Source organism: Miscanthus floridulus, chromosome 16 (assembly GCF_019320115.1).
Source record: "Miscanthus floridulus cultivar M001 chromosome 16, ASM1932011v1, whole genome shotgun sequence".
NCBI classification, from domain to species: domain Eukaryota; kingdom Viridiplantae; phylum Streptophyta; class Magnoliopsida; order Poales; family Poaceae; genus Miscanthus; species Miscanthus floridulus.
In genome coordinates this window covers 35,326,591-35,345,697 of record NC_089595.1, presented here as the reverse complement: position 1 = coordinate 35,345,697, position 19,107 = coordinate 35,326,591, and the positions used below count along the sequence as shown (strand labels likewise).

The window sequence follows — 19,107 nt, the reverse complement described above, 5'->3', positions numbered from 1 at the left end:
AACATTACCATAAGGTATAGACACCCCATCCCTCGGTTAGATAATATGCTTGATGAACTTAGTGGTGCTATCATATTCACTAAAATTGATTTAAGAAGTAGATACCACCAGATTCGCATGAGAGAAGGAGATGAATGGAAAACAGCCTTTAAAACAAAATTTGGGTTGTATGAATGGCTGGTAATGCCTTTCGGGTTAACCAATGCACCAAGTACATTTATGAGATTGATGAATCATGTGCTTAAAGCTTTCATTGGCAAGTTTGTGGTCGTTTACTTTGATGACATCTTAATTTACAGCAAGTCTCTTGATGAACATGTTGAACATATCCAATGTGTGCTTGCTGTCCTACGTGAATAGAAATTGTATGCTAACCTTGAAAAGTGCACCTTTTGCACCGACAAGGTAGTCTTTCTTGGATTTGTTGTTATAGGACAAGGAGTGGAGGTAGATGAAGAAAAGATCAAGCTGTTTGGGACTGGACGCCTCCACAGAACGTGAGCCAAGTAAGAAGCTTCCTTGGACTTGCTGGTTTCTATCGGTGGTTCGTGAAAGATTTCAGCACTATTGCTGCACCAATCAATGAGCTGACAAAGAAAGAAGTGCTTTTCAAGTGGGGAGAAGCACAACAGAAGGCATTTGAAGAATTGAAGATGAAGTTAACAACAGCCCCAGTCCTTGCACTCCTAGATTTTGGTAAGTCATTTGAAATAGAATGTGATGCAAGTGGAGTTGGGATTGAAGGTGTGCTCATGCAAGGACAAAGGCCAATTGCATACTTCAGTGAAAAGCTAAGTGGTCCAACTCTAAATTATTCAGTTTATGATAAAGAATTATATGCTCTTGTTCGGAGTCTGGAAACTTGGCAACATTACCTTTTTCCTAAAGAATTTGTGATACATTCAGATCATGAATCATTGAAACACCTTAAAGGACAACTGAAACTGAATAGAAGACATGCAAAATGGTGTGAATTCATTGAATCATTTTCCTATATTGTTAAGTACAAGAAAGGAAAAGAGAATATTGTAGCAGATGTGTTGTCTCGACGTCACACTTTGCTAACCCAACTTGACACTAAGATTCTTGGATTAGAAAGCATAAAAGGTTTATATACAACTGATTCATATTTTGCTGAACCATATTCCAAGTGTCGAGATGGCAAAGGATGGAAAAACTTTCATGTGCATGATGGGTTTTTGTTTCGAGCTAACAAACTATGTATTCCAGATTGCTCTGTTCAAATTTTACTTGTGCAGGAAGCCCACGCAGGAGGACTCATGGGCCATTTTGGCGCCAAGAAGATAGAACAAGTCCTTACCGACCACTTTTTTTGGCCAAAGATGAGAAGAGATGTAGAGAGACATGTTCTTCGCTGCGAATCATGCCACAAAGCTAAGTCTCGTGTGAATCCTCATGGATTATACACTCCTCTGTCTATCCCTAGTGTGCCTTGCGAAGATATCTCCATGGATTTTGTTCTTGGTTTACCTCGAACCAAGCGGGGAAGGGATTCCATCTTTGTTGTGGTTGATCGTTTTAGCAAAATGACACATTTTATCCCATGCCACAAGAGCGATGATGCTTCACATATCGCTGAATTGTTTTTCAAAGAAATTGTACGACTACATGGGGTGCCACGAACTATTGTTTCTGATCGTGACACCAAATTTTTTAGTTACTTTTGGAAAACTTTGTGGGGGAAACTTGGAACACGGTTGTTGTTCTCTATGACGTGTCATCCACAAACGGATGGACAAACTGAAGTTGTGAACCGTACTCTATCAATGCTACTGCGAGCTATCCTCAAGAAGAACTAAAAACTTTGGGAAGAAAGTTTGCCACATGTCGAGTTTGCATACAACAGGGCAGTACACTCGACCACTAAATTTTGTCCATTTGAAATTGTATATGGGTTTAAACCCACTGCTCCCATAGATCTTTTGCCTTTACCTATGCAGGAACATGTAAACTTCAATGCAAGCAAGCAAGCCGAGTTTGTCAAGAACCTTCATGATCGAGCTCGGACAAACATTGAAAAGATGACAAGGATGTATGAGAAGCACGCTAATAAAGGTCGAAGGAAGGTGTTATTTGAACCAGGAGACTTGATTTGGGTGCATCTACGTAAGGACAGATTTCCTGAACAACACAAAAGCAAGTTACACACCCGAGCTGATGGTCCATTCAAAGTGCTATGCAAGATCAACGACAATGCTTATGAAATTGATCTGCCTAGTACTTATGGTGTGAGTACCAATTTTAATGTGGCCAACCTATCTTCATTCTTTGGATTGGAAGAGTCGAGGATGACTCTTTTTCAAGGGGGAGGATAATGTGACCACGCCAGCGTCGAGGACCTCGGCGATCTCTCCGACCACCTCGGCGAGCCCTCCGACCACCTCGGCGATCTCTCCGACCACCTCGGTGACCTCTTTGACCACCTCGGCGTGCTCTCCGACCACCTCACCGGCTGATACACCACTCCAAGTCCCTACTGGACCAATCACTCGTAGTCGCACCAAAAAGATACAACAAGAGGTGCACGCGCTACTTTATGAATTCCAATTAAACATTGATGGTAATTTCGAGCTACCCGCAAAAGCAAGTTGCACACCCGAGCTGATGGTCCATTCAAAGTGCTAGCAAGATCAACGACAATGCTTATGAAATTGATCTGCCTAGTACTTATGGTGTGAGTACCAATTTTAATGTGGCCGACCTACCTTCATTCTTTGGATTGGAAGAGTCGAGGATGACTCTTTTTCAAGGGGGGAGGATGATGTGACCACGCCAGCATCGAGGACCTCGGCGAGCTCTCCGACCACCTCGGCGACCTCTCCGACCACCTCGGCGATCTCTCCGACCACCTCGGCGAGCTCTCCGACCACCTCACTGGCTGATACACCACTCCAAGTCCCTACTGGACCAATCACTCGTAGTCGCACCAAAAAGATACAACAAGAGGTGCACGCACTACTTTGTGAATTCCAATTAAACATTGATGGTAATTTTGAGCTACCTAAGTCGTGCATGTTGTTATTACTCAGGTTCTCCGAGAAGGAAGACAAGGATACATCAAGGATGGATTAGAGAGAAGAGCTACGTTCGAGTTAATCTAGCGTGGTGTCTGACTAGTTTTAGTGAAGACTGCTTCGAAGCTCAATAGTCTACATGAAGCTAAAGATCCCGTGCAAAACTAAAGGAGTTATGACCAAAATAATAAAGACTGCGCAGAAGCCCAGAAGACGTGCGGGAACTGAAGACCACTTTATAAAAGCTCTAGCCAGTTGACCTTCCACCTTCCCAACGTGGTTTCTTCAGTTCACATCTATCTTAAGAGACTTCTTGTAGTATAAATACCACCTCGAGGCTACTAGAAAAACACCTTTTGATGATTTGATAATTCTAGTGATATTGCAGCTGAGCTGCCGAGTGTTTACTCAAACCCTTGTTCTTCCTTGTTCTTTCTAGACTTATGAAGAGATTCCTCTGGGATCCACTAGTTCGTGCTTTGCGGGTTCTAGTACGGCTGCCCCGCCTTGTGTGGATTAGCTCCGGTTGTGGTTCTGTGGTCGTTCGGAGATCGAGTCAAAGTCTTTATGGTCTCGGTGTCTCTCTCCCCGTCGTCTGGTCGCATCCAACCTTGGCTAGGTATAAAGCTAGTTACTCCGCTGTTCTTCAGCAAGTTACCCTTTTATTTCCACTACCTTGTTGCAAGTTATCTTGATCATGACCTACTGACGTGAAGATTGGGCCAACTCCCGTACTGAAATAGTTCAGTACCTATCAACCACCGTTTGACTGTCCGTTTCATCACATCATCTCTGCTACAATGAATGTCATTGTCTACCTTGCTTGTCTCTTCTCTGCTTGATACTGCTGCCGTACGGGGCGAACGCAGTAGGCCATGTGCGCATGTTTTCTCGCGGTCTTGCCTAGGAACGCTCTGTAGAAAGATTGTCGATTCGTTCTTTGCTTTTCCTCTCTCTGCTTGCTCCTACGCCAACGTTGCCGGCCCAAACGTCAAGCCCTGCGAAGCTCCCTGCTCCGCCGCCGTTGTGCCTTCCCCGCCGTGCCATGCTCGCTCGGTACCTCGATGTCCACACTGCTCCACCTCTGTGCTCAGCCACCGCCGCAGTCGCCCGAGCCACCATGTCGCCGTCACCGGCGCCCCTGCCCCCACCTCCTACACACGCGAGCTCCACGGCCCGCGCTGGTACGGTTGCTCCATGGTGCTACCCCTTCCTGGCACCCCTCCACCGTCGTCCGCGCCGGGCCGCACCTCTGCTGCCGTTGCCGCGCCTCCTCTCGTCAGTCATCGGTTTTCCTTTTCCCTCTCTCGCAGGAGAGCACGCCTGGGCCCGTGTTGCCCCGTAGCACCCTGCCGCCTCTAGTCATGCATGTTGTGCCATCAGCTATCTCCTTGTATGCGCTCGTGAGCCGCAGTGGCCACCCCCGACGCTGTCCGCCTGGCTCGCCCTGCTGCTGCCGCTGCCATGGGGCTCTGCCTCCATGGCACTGCCCAGCCGGGTGCGCGCTAGGTCTGCCAGTGCCTAGGAGCATGCACCTCGCTTCCCCCCCCCCCCCCCTCTGTTGCCGCAACACCGCTGTCACATGGGTGTAGTCGGACGCCGCCTTATCGTGCGGCCGGGCAGCTCGCCCTAACCACCGGCGGACCGCCGCATGGGCTGGCGAATTGCTCCGTGCTCTATGTTTAAGGAAGAAAGGGAAGGTGAGAAATGGAAATAGAACCTTTCTTTGGGTCCAGATGCGAACAGCTATACTCAGATAAACAGTGTATGTTGGACTACGGATCAATTTGGTAAAACTATAGGGTTCTTTTTGCATATGTGGCGCGCACCCTCTGGGCCTTGGCTACGTGGGCCGCAGTCGGCCTTGGGCCGCTGCCACGTGCGCGCCGAGGGGCCGCCAGCCTGGCTAGCTGGGCCGCTCCCGCCCGCGCCCGCCTGGGCCTCTGGTCACGCTCGTCCGCGCGTCGACTGGCCTGCTCGCACTGCTAGCCTGCCGCCCGCGACTGGGCCACTCACGCCAGCGCACGCCTCATCCGCCTAGGTTGCTTTCCTTTTTCGGTGTTTTGTTAATTTCAGCAAGCATCATAATTCTTGGAAATTGATAATAAAATATAGAAAAATCATAAAAATGCCAAACTAGTTTTGTTGAGTTCCCAAAATCATAATCTATATAATAGTGTATTTCGTTCGCATAGGTTCTGTATATTTTTAGGATTGCTCTAATTATTTTAACATGCTTAATATTGTTAAAAGGTGAACTTGTAGGAATTTCTGTGAGAAATCAGTGATAGTGTTGACTCTAAAATTTTTACAGTAAATTACTAATATTATTAGCTGCTCACAGCAATTTTTGTAGCTCTAGAATAATTAGTTTGCGAGATAGATAATGATGTCCTATTTCGAATAAAGATTAAATCGATAGAATAAAATAAAGAAACAACTTGGGTTGTATAACAAAAATATTTGTTGGGAAATAACGCTTTATTCGACAACATGGATATGTAGCCGAAGTACGGTCGTCGTTAGAACTAACTCGTTAACTTGAGTGGCGTAAATCGTATTTTATGAGTCACTATTGCTGGAGAAATGTGGCTTTTGGAGATCGTGTCGCCATGATGGAAAGCTAACTTCTGATTATATTTTATCCAGACAAGCCCCGGTGCATAACCCCTATTTTTATACACTTTAAATTATATTTCAGCATTAAGTTTTAATGAGTTGAATGAAACACATCTGCATATATATATCCTTATCCTATGAGTCTTACTAGTATGATAGGATCGTGTAGATTGCTATGCTATAGGACTCCGGTAGAAGTCGAGTGAATGCCTGTCACTCGCGAGAGATAGAAAATATATTACTGTATTATTATCACTTGAAAAATATAAATGGTGAAAAGAAAAAATGGTGATCGGACAGGGATATATTTTGGGTATTAATGGGTGTAAGAGGTTGTATCCTGCGGCCACGGGACATAGCTTGGTTACACTGCTTTTCCTTTCTGTGTCGGTTAAGGATCGGCCATTGTATAAGACTCTAGGTAAGTCATAGACTTATTATCCCGAGCACATACTTGGGTATGAGCGCTTGGAAGACTTGTTACTCTCTTGTCATGGGTTTCGGCTCTTTTTGGACCGACTATCATGGTGGTTTTTGGGTTAGGAGGTCCTTGCACCGCACTAAGTCCGGAACTCAAGGCGGGGGCTTGGAGTCCTAGTTTGGACGAAGACCTAGACCCCGTGATAGGAGGGTAGTGGGTTGGTCCTGCTTATGCCCGGGGTACAAACGAGGCATATGTTTTCGGGGTACCCAGCTAGGGGCATTGATTCACGAATCGTCGGGCGATTCGGTACCGCTTGTCGACGGTCTAGCACCGTAGTAAGAACTAGAAGATAAAAGATGGAAAAAGGAAATTTTGATTGCTTACCACCTGCTTGAAAGTAGTACAGGTGCTTACATAGAATGGTTAGATAATAAATTAATGCGGCTATTAATAAAAATCAAATATAAGGGTGCACACTTAGTAATGCTTCCTGCAGATGTAATAAACCTATAAGCCAGATAGCCTTGCATATCCTTGGAGTCTTTTCTTTTCTCCCGTCGGGTAAGTCTTGCTGAGTACAATTGAGTACTCGGGGTTTTATTTCCCCCTATTGCAGGTGACAGGTGGAGGCTAGAGCTGACCTTTGTGTGTGGATTCCTCCTGGTGGGCTCATAGAGGATTTCCTTTATGCTACGATCATAGCCTTAATTATAACTCTCACTAAATGTTTTTATAAATAAAAGTTTATAATCTGTTGTCATAATTTATATAACAATGCTTCATCATGTCGTGAATAGATATTTATTTCTACTGTAATTCTAATAACATGTTTATATTCCGCTGTTAACTTAACTTGTTCATAACTCTGATACTATGATTATATTCCGCTGATTATAACAATACATATTATACTCTGATGTTGTACTTAAAGCGATGTAAGAAATGGTTTAAGAATGTTGTAAGCTTTATTCTCTCATTTGTGATCCTGATGGAAAAATGTGGATTTTCGGGTTCTTCCATGGGGTGTGCCCGATGGAACCAAGTAATTTAGTGTTCTCCCTTGGGTACTTAGTGTCTAATGAAAGACAAGTACTCCTGGGAGGCATTAGATTAGGCGGTTCTGCCACAAAATGTTGCTAATATTTTTAACAAATTTGAGAAAGTTATAGAGACTCTTTTCATGGGACGAAGGGAGTACGTATGAAATTGGACCCACGCCCATTTAAGATTGTTTTAGTCAAATCTAAACAAAACTATATGAAACAACAAGAAAATAGTATCATGTTTGTTTTCTGACTAGATGACACCACCCCTACTTCATATATAAATATGAGGTGCATGGCCAATTGAGGTATCTAACATTGAATCATCAAAAAACAAATATATTACCTTTTATCTTCTACCTTATCTCTTCCAACCCCCTTACTGTCCAGCGTCTCTCCCAACAGGATTTATTGGTGTTCTAGGTGGTCTTGTGATCCTAAAACACCCCCATCGTGTGTCTCCCCGACGGGTCTTACCGGGAGACATTCATGTGTTTCTTGGGCAAAGAACAAGCGTCTAATCTGCATTCGACTGTAAGCTTCGACCCAATCCATGCCGATCACCACATCAAAAGCCGTTAGGGAGAGCACCCAAAAATCAGAGTGAAAAGTGTAGTCATCCATTGTCCAAGGCACTTGCTGCAACACCAATGGGCTAGACAACATGCCACCCCTAGCCACTTGCACCGAGCTAGAAACCGAAAAAAGTTTAAATGTTGTGCAAGAGAGGTACCAAGGACTCATTGATGAACGGAGAAGAGTTGTCTGAGTCAATCAAGAATTCCACTCGAATATCCTAAAGATGGCCTTGTAAACGCACTGCACGGGCAGCTAGAGCACCTGTCATAGCGGACTTGGAAACAGCTAGAAACAAATGCTCAGGTGATGCCGACCCGAGAGAAGAATCGACCAATGAATCTTCAGATGAGAATGAATCCTAGAGAGCGTCAATTGCATGAAGGACCTCTAGTGCACACTTGTGGTTGGGCTCCATTTGGCGTTGCATTTGTAACATAAACCCATAGCCCGACGATATGCTTTCATAGCAGATAGCTTGGCCGTCGAAGATGAAGTATCAGGAGTTATTGATGGCTACGGAGAGGAAGCCGACTTGTTGATGCGAGGAGGTGGATGTAGGGGCAACGCTAGCTTGGGTGGTGGAGGAGGAAGCGCCTTGAGAGACGGAGACAATCACAATGGCGAGAATTCTGCACAGATGAGGAACCTCCGGCCTCTTCCTGCAATAGTGCAACGGTGCAAGTAGTATCCAAATTGTGGGTGCGCAAAACCAACATGATTGATTTGATATCGACTCGGAGGACATCAATGAATCTCATGGTAAAATACATAGGATCGGTATTGGAGGAGTAGGCAGCAAGCTCGTTGACCAATTCAGTGAATTGTTCGACATACTCAGCAACTGTATTGGCCTAGCGGATATGGAAAAGTTTGTGACTGAGTAATTTTTTTGGTCCTTATCAAAACGGTCGTGCAGCTAGCGACAAAAGGTAGACCAGTTACAGTTAGGCAATTGGGGCTAGATGGATTGGAACCAGCGAGTCCCGGGCCAATCCAGATGCATTTCGGCGACTGAAATCCAAAGGGACTCAGGGACCTCATACACGGCAAACTATTTTTCACAGTGTGAGCGCTAGACACGAGGATTGTCGCCATCAAAGTGGGGGGAAATCGAGCTTGGGCAGGCGGCCAGTAGCGGTGGGGTTAGCGATAGCGGTTATCGTGGGAGGGGGTGACAGATAGGGTGAAGAAATCGCAACAGCCGGAGGGGGATCTGGTGGCTTACCAATGGCCAGGACATGGACCAAGGTCGTGACCGACCCATGGTTATTGTCCCGTGGAATCGTCGTGCCCCTTGGTCCTATCGGCACTTGATTCAGTAGGTGGGCATGCGGACGCCGATGAAGGTGAACTCAAGAGATCGGAGCGGTGCGACGTTGTGTTGAACACTGCGCGGTCCCAGTGCTTGGAGAGCTTGGAGACCTCGAGCCAAAGATTGTCGACGACGGCTTTGTCTCCCGGCGCCAGATCCCCAAATCAGTGACAGCGGCTTCCAGGGCAGAGACGCAGTTGTCATGCTCGTACTAGATCTGCGCGAGTCGGAGCAACTCTAGTTCAAAGAGGCGCTACTCAATGGCTGGATCCAGGGTGGTGCAGCCGGCCACGAGGGCAACGAGACGTGTGTTGATGGAGGCATCGTGAGCGGCGCGGGCGGACTCTAGATCGACGAACCGATGGTCCCACTGGCGTCGTGGTCGTCGAACCGGCGGACGATCTCCTCCTTCGTCTTCTGTATCTCCTCCAGAACGAGCTTGAGGTTTGGATCCATGGCTCCTAAGGATCGCTGTAGACGCGGGTGAAGTGGTGGTGAGGGGAATCGGAGGCAAGGATTCGGACCGGAAGCTGATACCAATTGTGAGGAGTACAACCATAAGGAGGAAGTAGAAGAACAGTGGAAGAACAGGTAGCGTAGGAAGAGTGCTTAGCTTAGAACTAAATATTTGGATACATCATTTCATAATCTTCTCTCTTCTCCCCACTGTTACATAGGACTGTATATGTTATCACTTATCAGCACTTCAACAGTGCTCAAGCAATCCCGTTGGGCTGGCGTAGCGGGGGTTGGGCCATCGGTTCCTTGTGGGCCTACGCTCGAGCGAAGCCTTTGGTGTCATCCTGGAGTCGTCCTCGCCTGTGTGCAGGTTTCTGACAGCCTCCAACAACAAGAACACGGCAAATCCCAGCACTACCGTGAACCCCAACCATTTCTGTGAAGTTACTGAAGAACTGATGGTCTCGTGAATCCATCCGCCAGGCGGGATTGAAAGAGGGAAGGAGGCAAGAACTCGCCACAATTATTGCAACGATTCAATTCCGTAAGTTCGATCCATTCCTCCCCTTGTTCGATCTCATCGCCGCTGCAAACCAACTTCACAGACAAATTTTCATGAAACTCGTCGTTGACGCCTCACGCAAGGAAGTTGCCAATATGCAGGGAAGACCAGGTGTTCGACGATATGCCCACGAAAAAACCCAAGCTATGCTCCGTCGGTGATACGTCTGTCGCCGACGCAGCGGCCCCGGCGGACCGCCTCAGCGCGCTCCCTGACACGCTGCTGCACCACGTCTTGTCATTCCTGCGGGCATGGGAGGTGGCGCCGACCTGCGTGCTCTTGCGCCGCTGGCGCCACCTCTGGGCCTCCGCGCCCTGCGTCTGGCGCCTCGGCCGCCACCGTGCTCCCCCCGAGGAGCTCTCCAGGTTCGTCTACCGCTTCTTGCTGGAACGGGAGGCGTCTGCGCCGGTTGACACGCTCCGGCTGCTCTCCAGCCCCGCGAGTGACTACATCGAGGAGGATTACACCACCGTTGATGTTGGCATGTGGATCCAGTTTGCCATTAAGCGTCGGGTTCGGGTCATCCACCTTACCGCGCATCCACGGTACAAGGTCTTCTCTAATCTGGAGCGCGTCAACGTCAGCTCATACCACCTAGAACACCTGAAGCTGTCAGGTTGTCGTTTGAGTGAGAAGAAGCTAAGGCAGCTCTGTTTTCACTGCCCTTCTTTGGAAGTCCTCGACCTCAAGGGCTGCTATCTGGATGCCTCTGAGATATCGTCTTCCTCTCTCAAGAGGTTGTCCATCGTCGAGTGCAGGATCATCAGGGACCTCACAATTGCTGCTCCGAACCTGTTGTCTCTGCACTGTGTCAAACCGCACCACCGAGCTCCCTTATTTGAGAATCTGGGTTCACTGGCCACGGCTACTGTCGTTCTTGATGACTCTTGAATGTTGATTATGAATACGAGTATAAAGACATCGATGTGGATGCACTTGAAGAGGGCAGTGACAACAACAGTGACTCTTCACTTAGAGATGATCCAGAGTGTGATAGTGATACCTGTAGTGATGCAAGCACCTGTGAATACAGTGAGATTCTAACTGGTTATGAAGATAAATGGTGTGGCGACAGTGGTGAAGACCATGATCACTGCAAACATTGTAACTGTTATGATTACGGCCCATATTGGAGCAGCTGTAGGCATGGTCGTCGGAACATATTTCGTGCCTGTCAAATTTTAGGTGGCCATAATGTTCTTCGCAGCATATCAAATGCTACAAGTTTGGAGCTATTAGCCAATTCTGGGGAGGTATAGTGCTGATATCTCTCTCCCGCTATTTGTGATCTTTCCTAGTTTCTTAAATGGGTCCATAGATTATATTTGTTACAGGAAAATGGTGTTTTTTTGAAATTTCAAACCATCTTTTCATCCTCTCACATGGTGTTTATCAAAGCACATTTGGTATTATAGTATAGTATCCCAACAATTGACTTGAGCCAAAAGAAATTGAAATCAGGAAAAGTATAGCAATTGACTTAAAAAGGAAATTAGTTTTTTCTTCTACCGATTGTTGCAAAGTGAATTGATTATATACTAAGTGTAGCCTGCTGGGAACATCGTTACCATTTATTTTAGTCAACTCACAATGTACTTATTTTAGTAAACTTCACAAAAACTGTATTGGCAAAGCTACCAAATAGTAACTTTTAGATTGAAGTGAGAACCACACATTAAAGGGTTAAAGTTCTTAAGGCACATATCCCCATCACTAGGTCACACATACAAGCAATAGGCTCACTCAGTAAGTCCCTTCTGTGTGTGTTTTGTGTGCCTGACTTGTGTAAAAGTAATCTGCTGCCCTCCCTGTAGTCGCTGTAGGGGCAGGCGCCGAAAGGTTCTCCTACCGCACTGTAGCCACAGCAGGGGCACGCGCCAAAGTCAGCCCTGCTGTCACATCTAGTCACTATAACAGCATGGCAGCCTGACATGTCTATGCACTAGGATTAGATGGGTAGAGTTATATATATAGCTTTCCACTGCAACTTAGTAAAGAGAGCGAGTTCAGTTTTGCCATCTCCTCTGCAGAGCTTCAGCCAACGCTGGTGCTTGTGTTGTGTGTGTGCGCTCTGTTCTCCCTCCCTTCTTCTAACTCTAGCCATAGTGTGTGGTCGGCAACGTCGAGGAGTGGTCGGCTCACCCGTTCCGAAGATCGATGGGCTAACAAGTGGTACCAAAGCCGTACAAACGCCGTCGTCGGACTAACCGCTGGCGATGACGGACGGTTTGGAGATGGGCGACAGCAGCGGCGCTGCTGTGGCTGTCCAGCCATGACAGGAGGTCGTCGTGCGCATAGTGCGAAAGGTCAGCGGCACCAGTTGGTCGACGCTGACTCGCACCAACTATGGCGAGTGGGCGGTGACCACGAAGGTCAAGCTCAGAGCCCGACGGCTCTGGAATGCTATTGACAAGGGCACCGACAACGAAGAAGACGACATGTCAGCGTTGGAGGCTATCCTTACTGTTGTACCAACAGAGTACATGGAGCCATTGACGGCGAAGAACTCTGCTAAGGAGACGTGGGAGGCCATTGCAGCGATGTGCGTCGGTTCCGACCGCGCAAAGAAGGCGACGACCTAGCTGCTGAAGCAGGAGTACGTCACCCTTAAGTTCAAAGATGGTGAATCGGTGGAGGACTTCTCCCTCCGCCTGCAGTCGCTCATCAGCAAGCTGAGAAGCCACGGCGTCACCATCGATGAAGAAGAGGCGGTCTCCAAGTACCTCCACTCCATGTCGATGAAGTACATCTAGATCGCTCTTTCCATAGAGACAATGCTGGACTTGTCCACCCTCACCATTAAGAATGTGACAGGCCATCGGCGGGCGGTGGACGAGCGCATGGAGCAGGCCACAGCAACGACGGACAGCGGCAAGCTGCTGCTGACAGAGGAGGAGTAGACTGCCCGGAGGAAGAAGTCCGGGGAAGCCTCCTCCAGCCGCGGTGGCGATGGCAAGCGCCGTGGCAAGGCTTCTTCGGAGAAGAAGAAGAAGGTCGACCCCAACGCCTGTCGACGCTGCGGGAAAACGGGTCATTGGGCAAAGGAGTGCCCAAATCGCAAGCAGGAGAAGAAGCCTGAGGCTCATTTGGCGCAGGCTGATGATGATCATGAGGCCACTCTCCTGATGGCGATGTTCTGTGCACTGCACGACGTTGAGGCCAAGGAGAAGGGAGAGGGGATGGCGGTGAAAGGGCATGGGAAGGCTATCAACCTCGACGAACCGCGCGCCCAAGTCCACCTCGGACGTGTGGGCGGCAAGGAGCAGCGGTGGTACCTGGACTCCGGCGCCAGCAACCACATAACAGGCTCTAAGGCAGCCTTCTCCGAGCTCGACGACGACGTGACCGGCATGGTGAAGTTCGGTGACGGCTCAAGGGTGACGATCCGAGGGCGCGACAGCATCATCTTCAGGTGCCAGAACGATGAGCACCGCGCGCTGACGGATGTGTACTACATCCTGCAGCTGCGTTCCAGCATCATCAGCATTGGCTAGCTGGATGAGCGCGGCAGCGAGGTACTGATTAAGGACGGCGTCCTCAGGATCAGGGACCGGGAGCAACGACTTCTTGCCAAGGTGAAGAAGTCCCGAAATCGGCTGTACCTGCTCGACCTCAAGGTGGAGCAGCCGATCTACTTGGCTGCACGGCGCACGGAGAAGCCGTGGCTGTGGCATGCCCAGTATGGACATCTCCGCTTCGACGCTTAGTCGGCTGGAGAAGATGGTGACTGGGCTACCTCACATCGAGCACGCAGGCGAGCTATGTGACAATTGTCGGGCCGGGAAGCAAAGAAGGCTGCCGTTCTCGAAGACGGCGAAGTACCGCGCAGCAGAGACCCTCGAGCTGGTCCATGGTGACCTCTGCGGGCTGATCACATCGGCGATGCCCGGCGGGCGCAAGTACTTCATCTTGCTGGTGGATGACTGTAGCCGGTACATGTGGCTGCAGCTTTTGACCAGCAAGACCGAGGCGGCGGAAGCGGTCAAGAAGTTCAAGACGCGCGCGGAGGCGGAGAGCGGCAAGAAGCTGCGCGCGCTAAGGACTGATCGCGGCGGCGAATTCACTTAGGTGGAGTTCGCTGCGTATTACGCAGATCAGGGTGTGGTGCGACACCACACCGCGCCGTACTCGCCACAGCAGAATGGCATGGTGGAGCGGCGGAACCAGACGATGGTCGGCATGGCTCGATCCATGATGAAGGCCAAGGGCATGCCGGCAAGGTTCTGGGGTGAGGCGGTGACCACGGCGGTGTTTATCCTCAACTACGCGCCCACCAAGACCCTAAAGGGTAAGACGCCGTTCGAAGCTTGTTATGGGCGCAAGGCGAGCGTGTCCTTCCTCCGGACATTTGGCTGCATCGGCCACGTCAGGAAGACGAAGCCGGTCCTCACCAAGCTAGAGGACAGGAGCACACCGATGGTGTTCCTGGGCTACGAGGAAGGTACCAAGGCGTACCGGCTCTACGACCCACGCGGAGGCAAGGTGGCTGTCTCGCGCGACGTCGTGTTCGACGAGAAGGTGGCTGGGATTGGGATAGTCTGGGCACGGGGGAAGCTGGCGGCTTCACCAGCACCTTCGTCGTTGAGCACTTGGTCCTCCACGGTGGTGGAGACGCTGGAGAGGAGGTGTCGACCACTCCAGCAACGGAGCCGAGCACTCCAGGAGTGGTGCCGAGCAGTCCTGCAGTGGTGGGAGTGGTGCCGAGCGGTCCTGCAGTGGTGCTGACCACTACAGGACGGGTGTCGAACGCTCCCGTAGCAGAGCCGAGAGGCCTTGCAGTGGTACCGACCACTCCAATACTGGTGCCGAGCACTCCTGCAGTGGTGACAAGCAGTCCAGGAGTAGTACCGAGCACTGCAGCTGGGGTGCCGAGCACTCCAGGTGCTGTGCTGACCACTCCAGCGGAACAGGGGACTCTATCGACGCCGATCGAGTTCGCCTCCTCCCAGCGACATCACAGAGTTCGTGGATGCTTTCCACGATGGTGAGGAGGTGCGGTTCTGTAGGCTGGACGACATCGTCGGCGGCACAGGGTCCTCAGGTCTTGCGGGTCGGCTGCTCAATGACCCAGAGCTGCTTCTCGTCAGTGTAGAAGAACCACCCACGTTCGCGCTGGCTGAGCGCGATGCAAATTGGTGACGGACGATGCTGGAGGAGATGAAGGCGATCGAGGAAAACGAGACTTGGGAGCTCGTCGATCCACCTCCAGGATGCCGTCCGATCGGCCTGAAGTGGGTGTACAAGGTCAAGCGGGACGAGCGCGGCGCCATTGTCAAGCACAAGGCGCGCCTCGTCGCCTGAGGCTTTGTCCAGCGTGAGGGCATCGACTTCGAGGAAGTCTTTGCGCCGGTAGCACGCGTGGAGTCTATCCGACTGCTGCTGGCTTTGGCAGCAGCGAAGGAGTGGCACGTCCATCATCGGGATGTAAAATCGGCCTTCCTCAATGGCGAGCTGACGGAGACGGTCTTCGTCAGGCAACCTCCGGGTTTTGCCGTCAAGGGAGCGGAGCACAGGGTGCTCCCACTGCGCAAGGCGCTCTACGGGCTATGGCAGGCCCCGCAAGCGTGGAACGCCAAGCTTGACGCCACGCTGGGCGAGCTTGGTTTCACGCGGTGCGCAACCGAGCACGCGCTCTACACGCGGCGATGGGGGGAGGAGCTCGTCGTCGGCGTGTATGTGGATGACTTGATCGTCACCGGCGCGCGTGCGGAGGACATTGACAGCTTCAAGCATGAGATGGCGGCTCATTTTCGAATGAGCGATCTCGGCGCGCTCTCCTACTACCTCGGCATCGAGGTGAGACAGGGGAAGGAGGCGCTCACGTTCGGCCAGAGCGCGTACGCCTCGAAGCTGTTGGAGCAGAGCGGCATGGCTGAGTGCAAGCCGTGCGTGACTCCGATAGAGGAGCGGCTGAAGCTGACGAAGGCCAGTACCGCAGCGAAGGTAGATGCAACACTCTATCGGAGCATTGTCGGCGGTCTGCGCTACCTAGTCCATACGAGGCCGGACATTGCGTTCGCTGTGGGCTACGTCAGCCGCTTCATGGAGGATCCTCGAGAGGATCACTGGACTGCAGTGAAGCGGCTGCTGCGCTACGTCAAGGGGACAGTGGATCATGGGATCGTCTTCCCCAAGACCGGCGGATGTGGGCTGCAGCTCACTGTGTTCAGCGATGCAGACATGGCGGGGGACATCGACGGACGGTGGAGCACCTCTGGCTTGCTCGTCTTCCTCGAGTCGGCTCCAATCTCATGGTTGTCGCCGGAACAGAAGGTGGTGGCGCTGTCCATATGTGAGGCAGAGTACGTGGCGGCGGCCATAGCGGCATGCCAAGCTGTGTGGCTGCGCCGGCTGCTGGGTGAGCTGACCGATGTGGAAGCTCACCCACCAGCACTGATGGTGGACAACCAGCCCGCCATCTCCCTCGCAAAGAATCCTGTTCTCCACGACCGGAGCAAGCACATCGACGTTAAGTTTCACTTCCTCAGGGACTGTGTCGATGGAGGGCGAATCGTCATCGAGTTCGTCGAAACTGGTCGGCAACTCGCAGACGTCTCCACCAAGCCGCTCGGACGTCTTCGGTTCATGGAGTTGAAGAAGATGATTGGCATGGTGGAGGTTCTAGGGTTAGCAGCAGGATTAAGGGAAGAATTGTAAAAGTAATCTGCTGCTCTCCCTGCAGCCGCTGCAGGGGCAGATGTCGAAAGGCTCTCCTACCACACTGTAGCTACAGCAGGGGCAGACGCCAAAGTCAGCCCTGCTGTCACATCTAGTCACTGTAGTATGGCAGCCTGACATGTCTGTGCACTAGGATTATATGGGTAGAGTTGTATATATGTAGCTTCCCACTGCAACTCATTAAAGAGAGGGAGTTCAGTTTTGCCATTTCCTCTGCAGAGCTTCGGCCAACGCTGGTGCTTGTGCTGTGTGTGCGCGCTCTGTTCTCCCTCCCTTCTTCTACCTCTAATCATAGTGTGTGGTCGGTAACGCCGGGGAGTGGTCGGCTCACCCGTTCCGAAGATCGAGGGGCTAACAACTTGTACGCACAAGTTATCAAGTGGCCTGAAGTGAGGCTGGGTTCTGCTCCTTTAAGAAAATTGTAAACTTGCTTTTCTCATATGCAAATTTAAAGATGCAATTAGTTGACATTTTATAATAAACTTGGAGGTCTGTGTAGTTTAGTCCCTCTTTTATGATTGTAATAATGAATCACTAGTGCATTTTCCATGCAAAAGTGGTGGTAGTTTTTATATCGCAATAGTTTGGGTATTACCATAATCCATATAATTTACTTTTTACAAGTCCTTACTAAAAACTATGTATTTTTACATATTCTTTCATCATATATTACTCAAATTCACTTGTATGTTCCATATGAAGGCGATCCTGAACAGGGAATTGAAAACATGCCCGGTTTTTCGCAATCTGAAGACATTATCCCTTGGTGAATGGTGTATGGCTGCTGACTTTGATTCATTAGTTTCATTCCTACGGCATTCCCCTAATCTGGAGAGACTTTTTCTTGAACTTAAACTGGTATGTGTACCAAGATATCAGGTGTATACTGCTCAAGGAAGTTTTGGTTTTTATGTTTTGAAATGCAAATTTGGGCACATGTTCCATTACCATGTTTGTTGTTCTGTAAAAAGGATGGCAGCTGCAGAAAGGCAGTGGAGCACAGTACCAGACCTGAGGGAAGATCATTTGCCTGTACACACCTTAAAATGGTGAAGATCAAATGTTTGAAGAATGATAGTGGAGTCCATTTGTTGGCACAACTGTTCGTGGACAATGGTGTACCCATTGAGAATATATATGTCCGTCAGCGCAGCACCTGTGAGTCATACATTTGCTTTGTATTTTTGTTTAGTGTTTAACATTTGCTTTGTATCTCTTATCTGATATACATTTGCAATGTCTGTTCTGTTGGGACTGTATTGTTTACATGGAAAGGCTAGACTGTTTAGATCTTCTTGATTCCTTTATGGTGCATTATCGACACCCATGGCATCATACGTTTTCTAATATTTTCCACCAGGCCATCGAACAAAACCTCGGTAGCATGAAGCTGGAGCGAGGCTGCCACTTAGGAAATGATGTTCTGGCAACATAGCTTTAATTTTCATGTAAGGTATGATGTTCGAGTTTAGCACTTTGTAGCTAGTAGGAATCTCATGGGCAATGCAAGAAACGACTATGGTTTTTGTGGTACTGTTATCAATGTCGTGTCACCAAAATTGTTACAATGCTTATTTTTTGTGCCTTGGAACTATGGATTATTGTATGGCTATCCGGATGTTAGAGCATCCTTCTCTAGGATCACTAAGCTGAGAAACGGCTGCTTCGGATGAAGTCACGACGTCACGTGGAGTTTATAGTGCACTTGACTGAGTCACTGAGATATGGGCATGTTGTGAACGTCACGACGTCAGGTCTTTTTTTTTTCTTGGCTTGTTTTTTTATGGGCATGTTCGTAGCCCATGGGATGTTGGATCCCGGGCTAACATCGGATATTTGATGCTAACTAGGAGGACTAAATATGAGCGAGACAAATTTATTAAGTTTAATTAATCCATGCACATATTTAACGTAGCATCACATTATCAAACCATGGACTAATTAGACTTAATAGATTCGTCTCGTAAATTAGTCTTAATCTGTGTAATTAGTTTTATAATTAATCTATATTTAATACTTTAAATTAGTGTCAAATATATGATGTGATAGTCTTGGTATCCTTCCGAACCCTGCACCGTTGGGCAAGGAAGATCTTGTCTCTCTTGCATCCGTCGACCGTATGACCACTTCAAGGAAGCTATCCTCATCTCTTGCATGTTTCCCCGCCAGGCATGGACATTGATTTTTCAAAAGTTTAACTTGTATGCAATGGCGCCACATATCTCTACAGCCAGATTTTCTCGGTGATATAGGAGGTTTCCCTAAGGAGATGTGCAAAGGTCTTAAGTCTCTAATCATTCTAGTCGTCGGTGTGATTTAGATACATGGAACGCTTGTGTCTTTGAAGATGCCAGGCCAAACATTCATGTTCTCCTTCTCACGGTCACTAATGAAAG

The 19,107-nt window shown here is 49.2% G+C and overlaps 2 protein-coding genes across 2 annotated transcripts; both read left to right on the top strand.

Moving 5' to 3' along the window:
* The first annotated feature begins 9,735 nt into the window (after positions 1 to 9,735).
* On the top strand, positions 9,736 to 18,286 carry LOC136514072 (F-box protein At5g03100-like). Its single transcript, XM_066508057.1, has 5 exons — positions 9,736 to 10,015; positions 10,135 to 11,286; positions 17,414 to 17,569; positions 17,683 to 17,869; positions 18,072 to 18,286. Exon 2 carries the CDS (start codon positions 10,157 to 10,159, stop codon positions 10,922 to 10,924), a length of 768 nt encoding a protein of 255 aa, XP_066364154.1. The 5' UTR covers positions 9,736 to 10,015; positions 10,135 to 10,156; the 3' UTR covers positions 10,925 to 11,286; positions 17,414 to 17,569; positions 17,683 to 17,869; positions 18,072 to 18,286.
* On the top strand, positions 13,159 to 13,527 carry LOC136510572 (uncharacterized). Its single transcript, XM_066504979.1, has one exon. The coding sequence runs from the start codon at positions 13,159 to 13,161 to the stop codon at positions 13,525 to 13,527; it is 369 nt and encodes a 122-aa protein (XP_066361076.1).
* Positions 18,287 to 19,107: the final 821 nt, after the last annotated feature.

Bases quoted from the DNA above. Each gene is read 5' to 3' on its own strand.
- LOC136514072 (XM_066508057.1), top strand. From the start codon at position 10,157: ATGCCCACGAAAAAACCCAAGCTATGCTCCGTCGGTGATACGTCTGTC.
- LOC136510572 (XM_066504979.1), top strand. From the start codon at position 13,159: ATGGCGATGTTCTGTGCACTGCACGACGTTGAGGCCAAGGAGAAGGGA.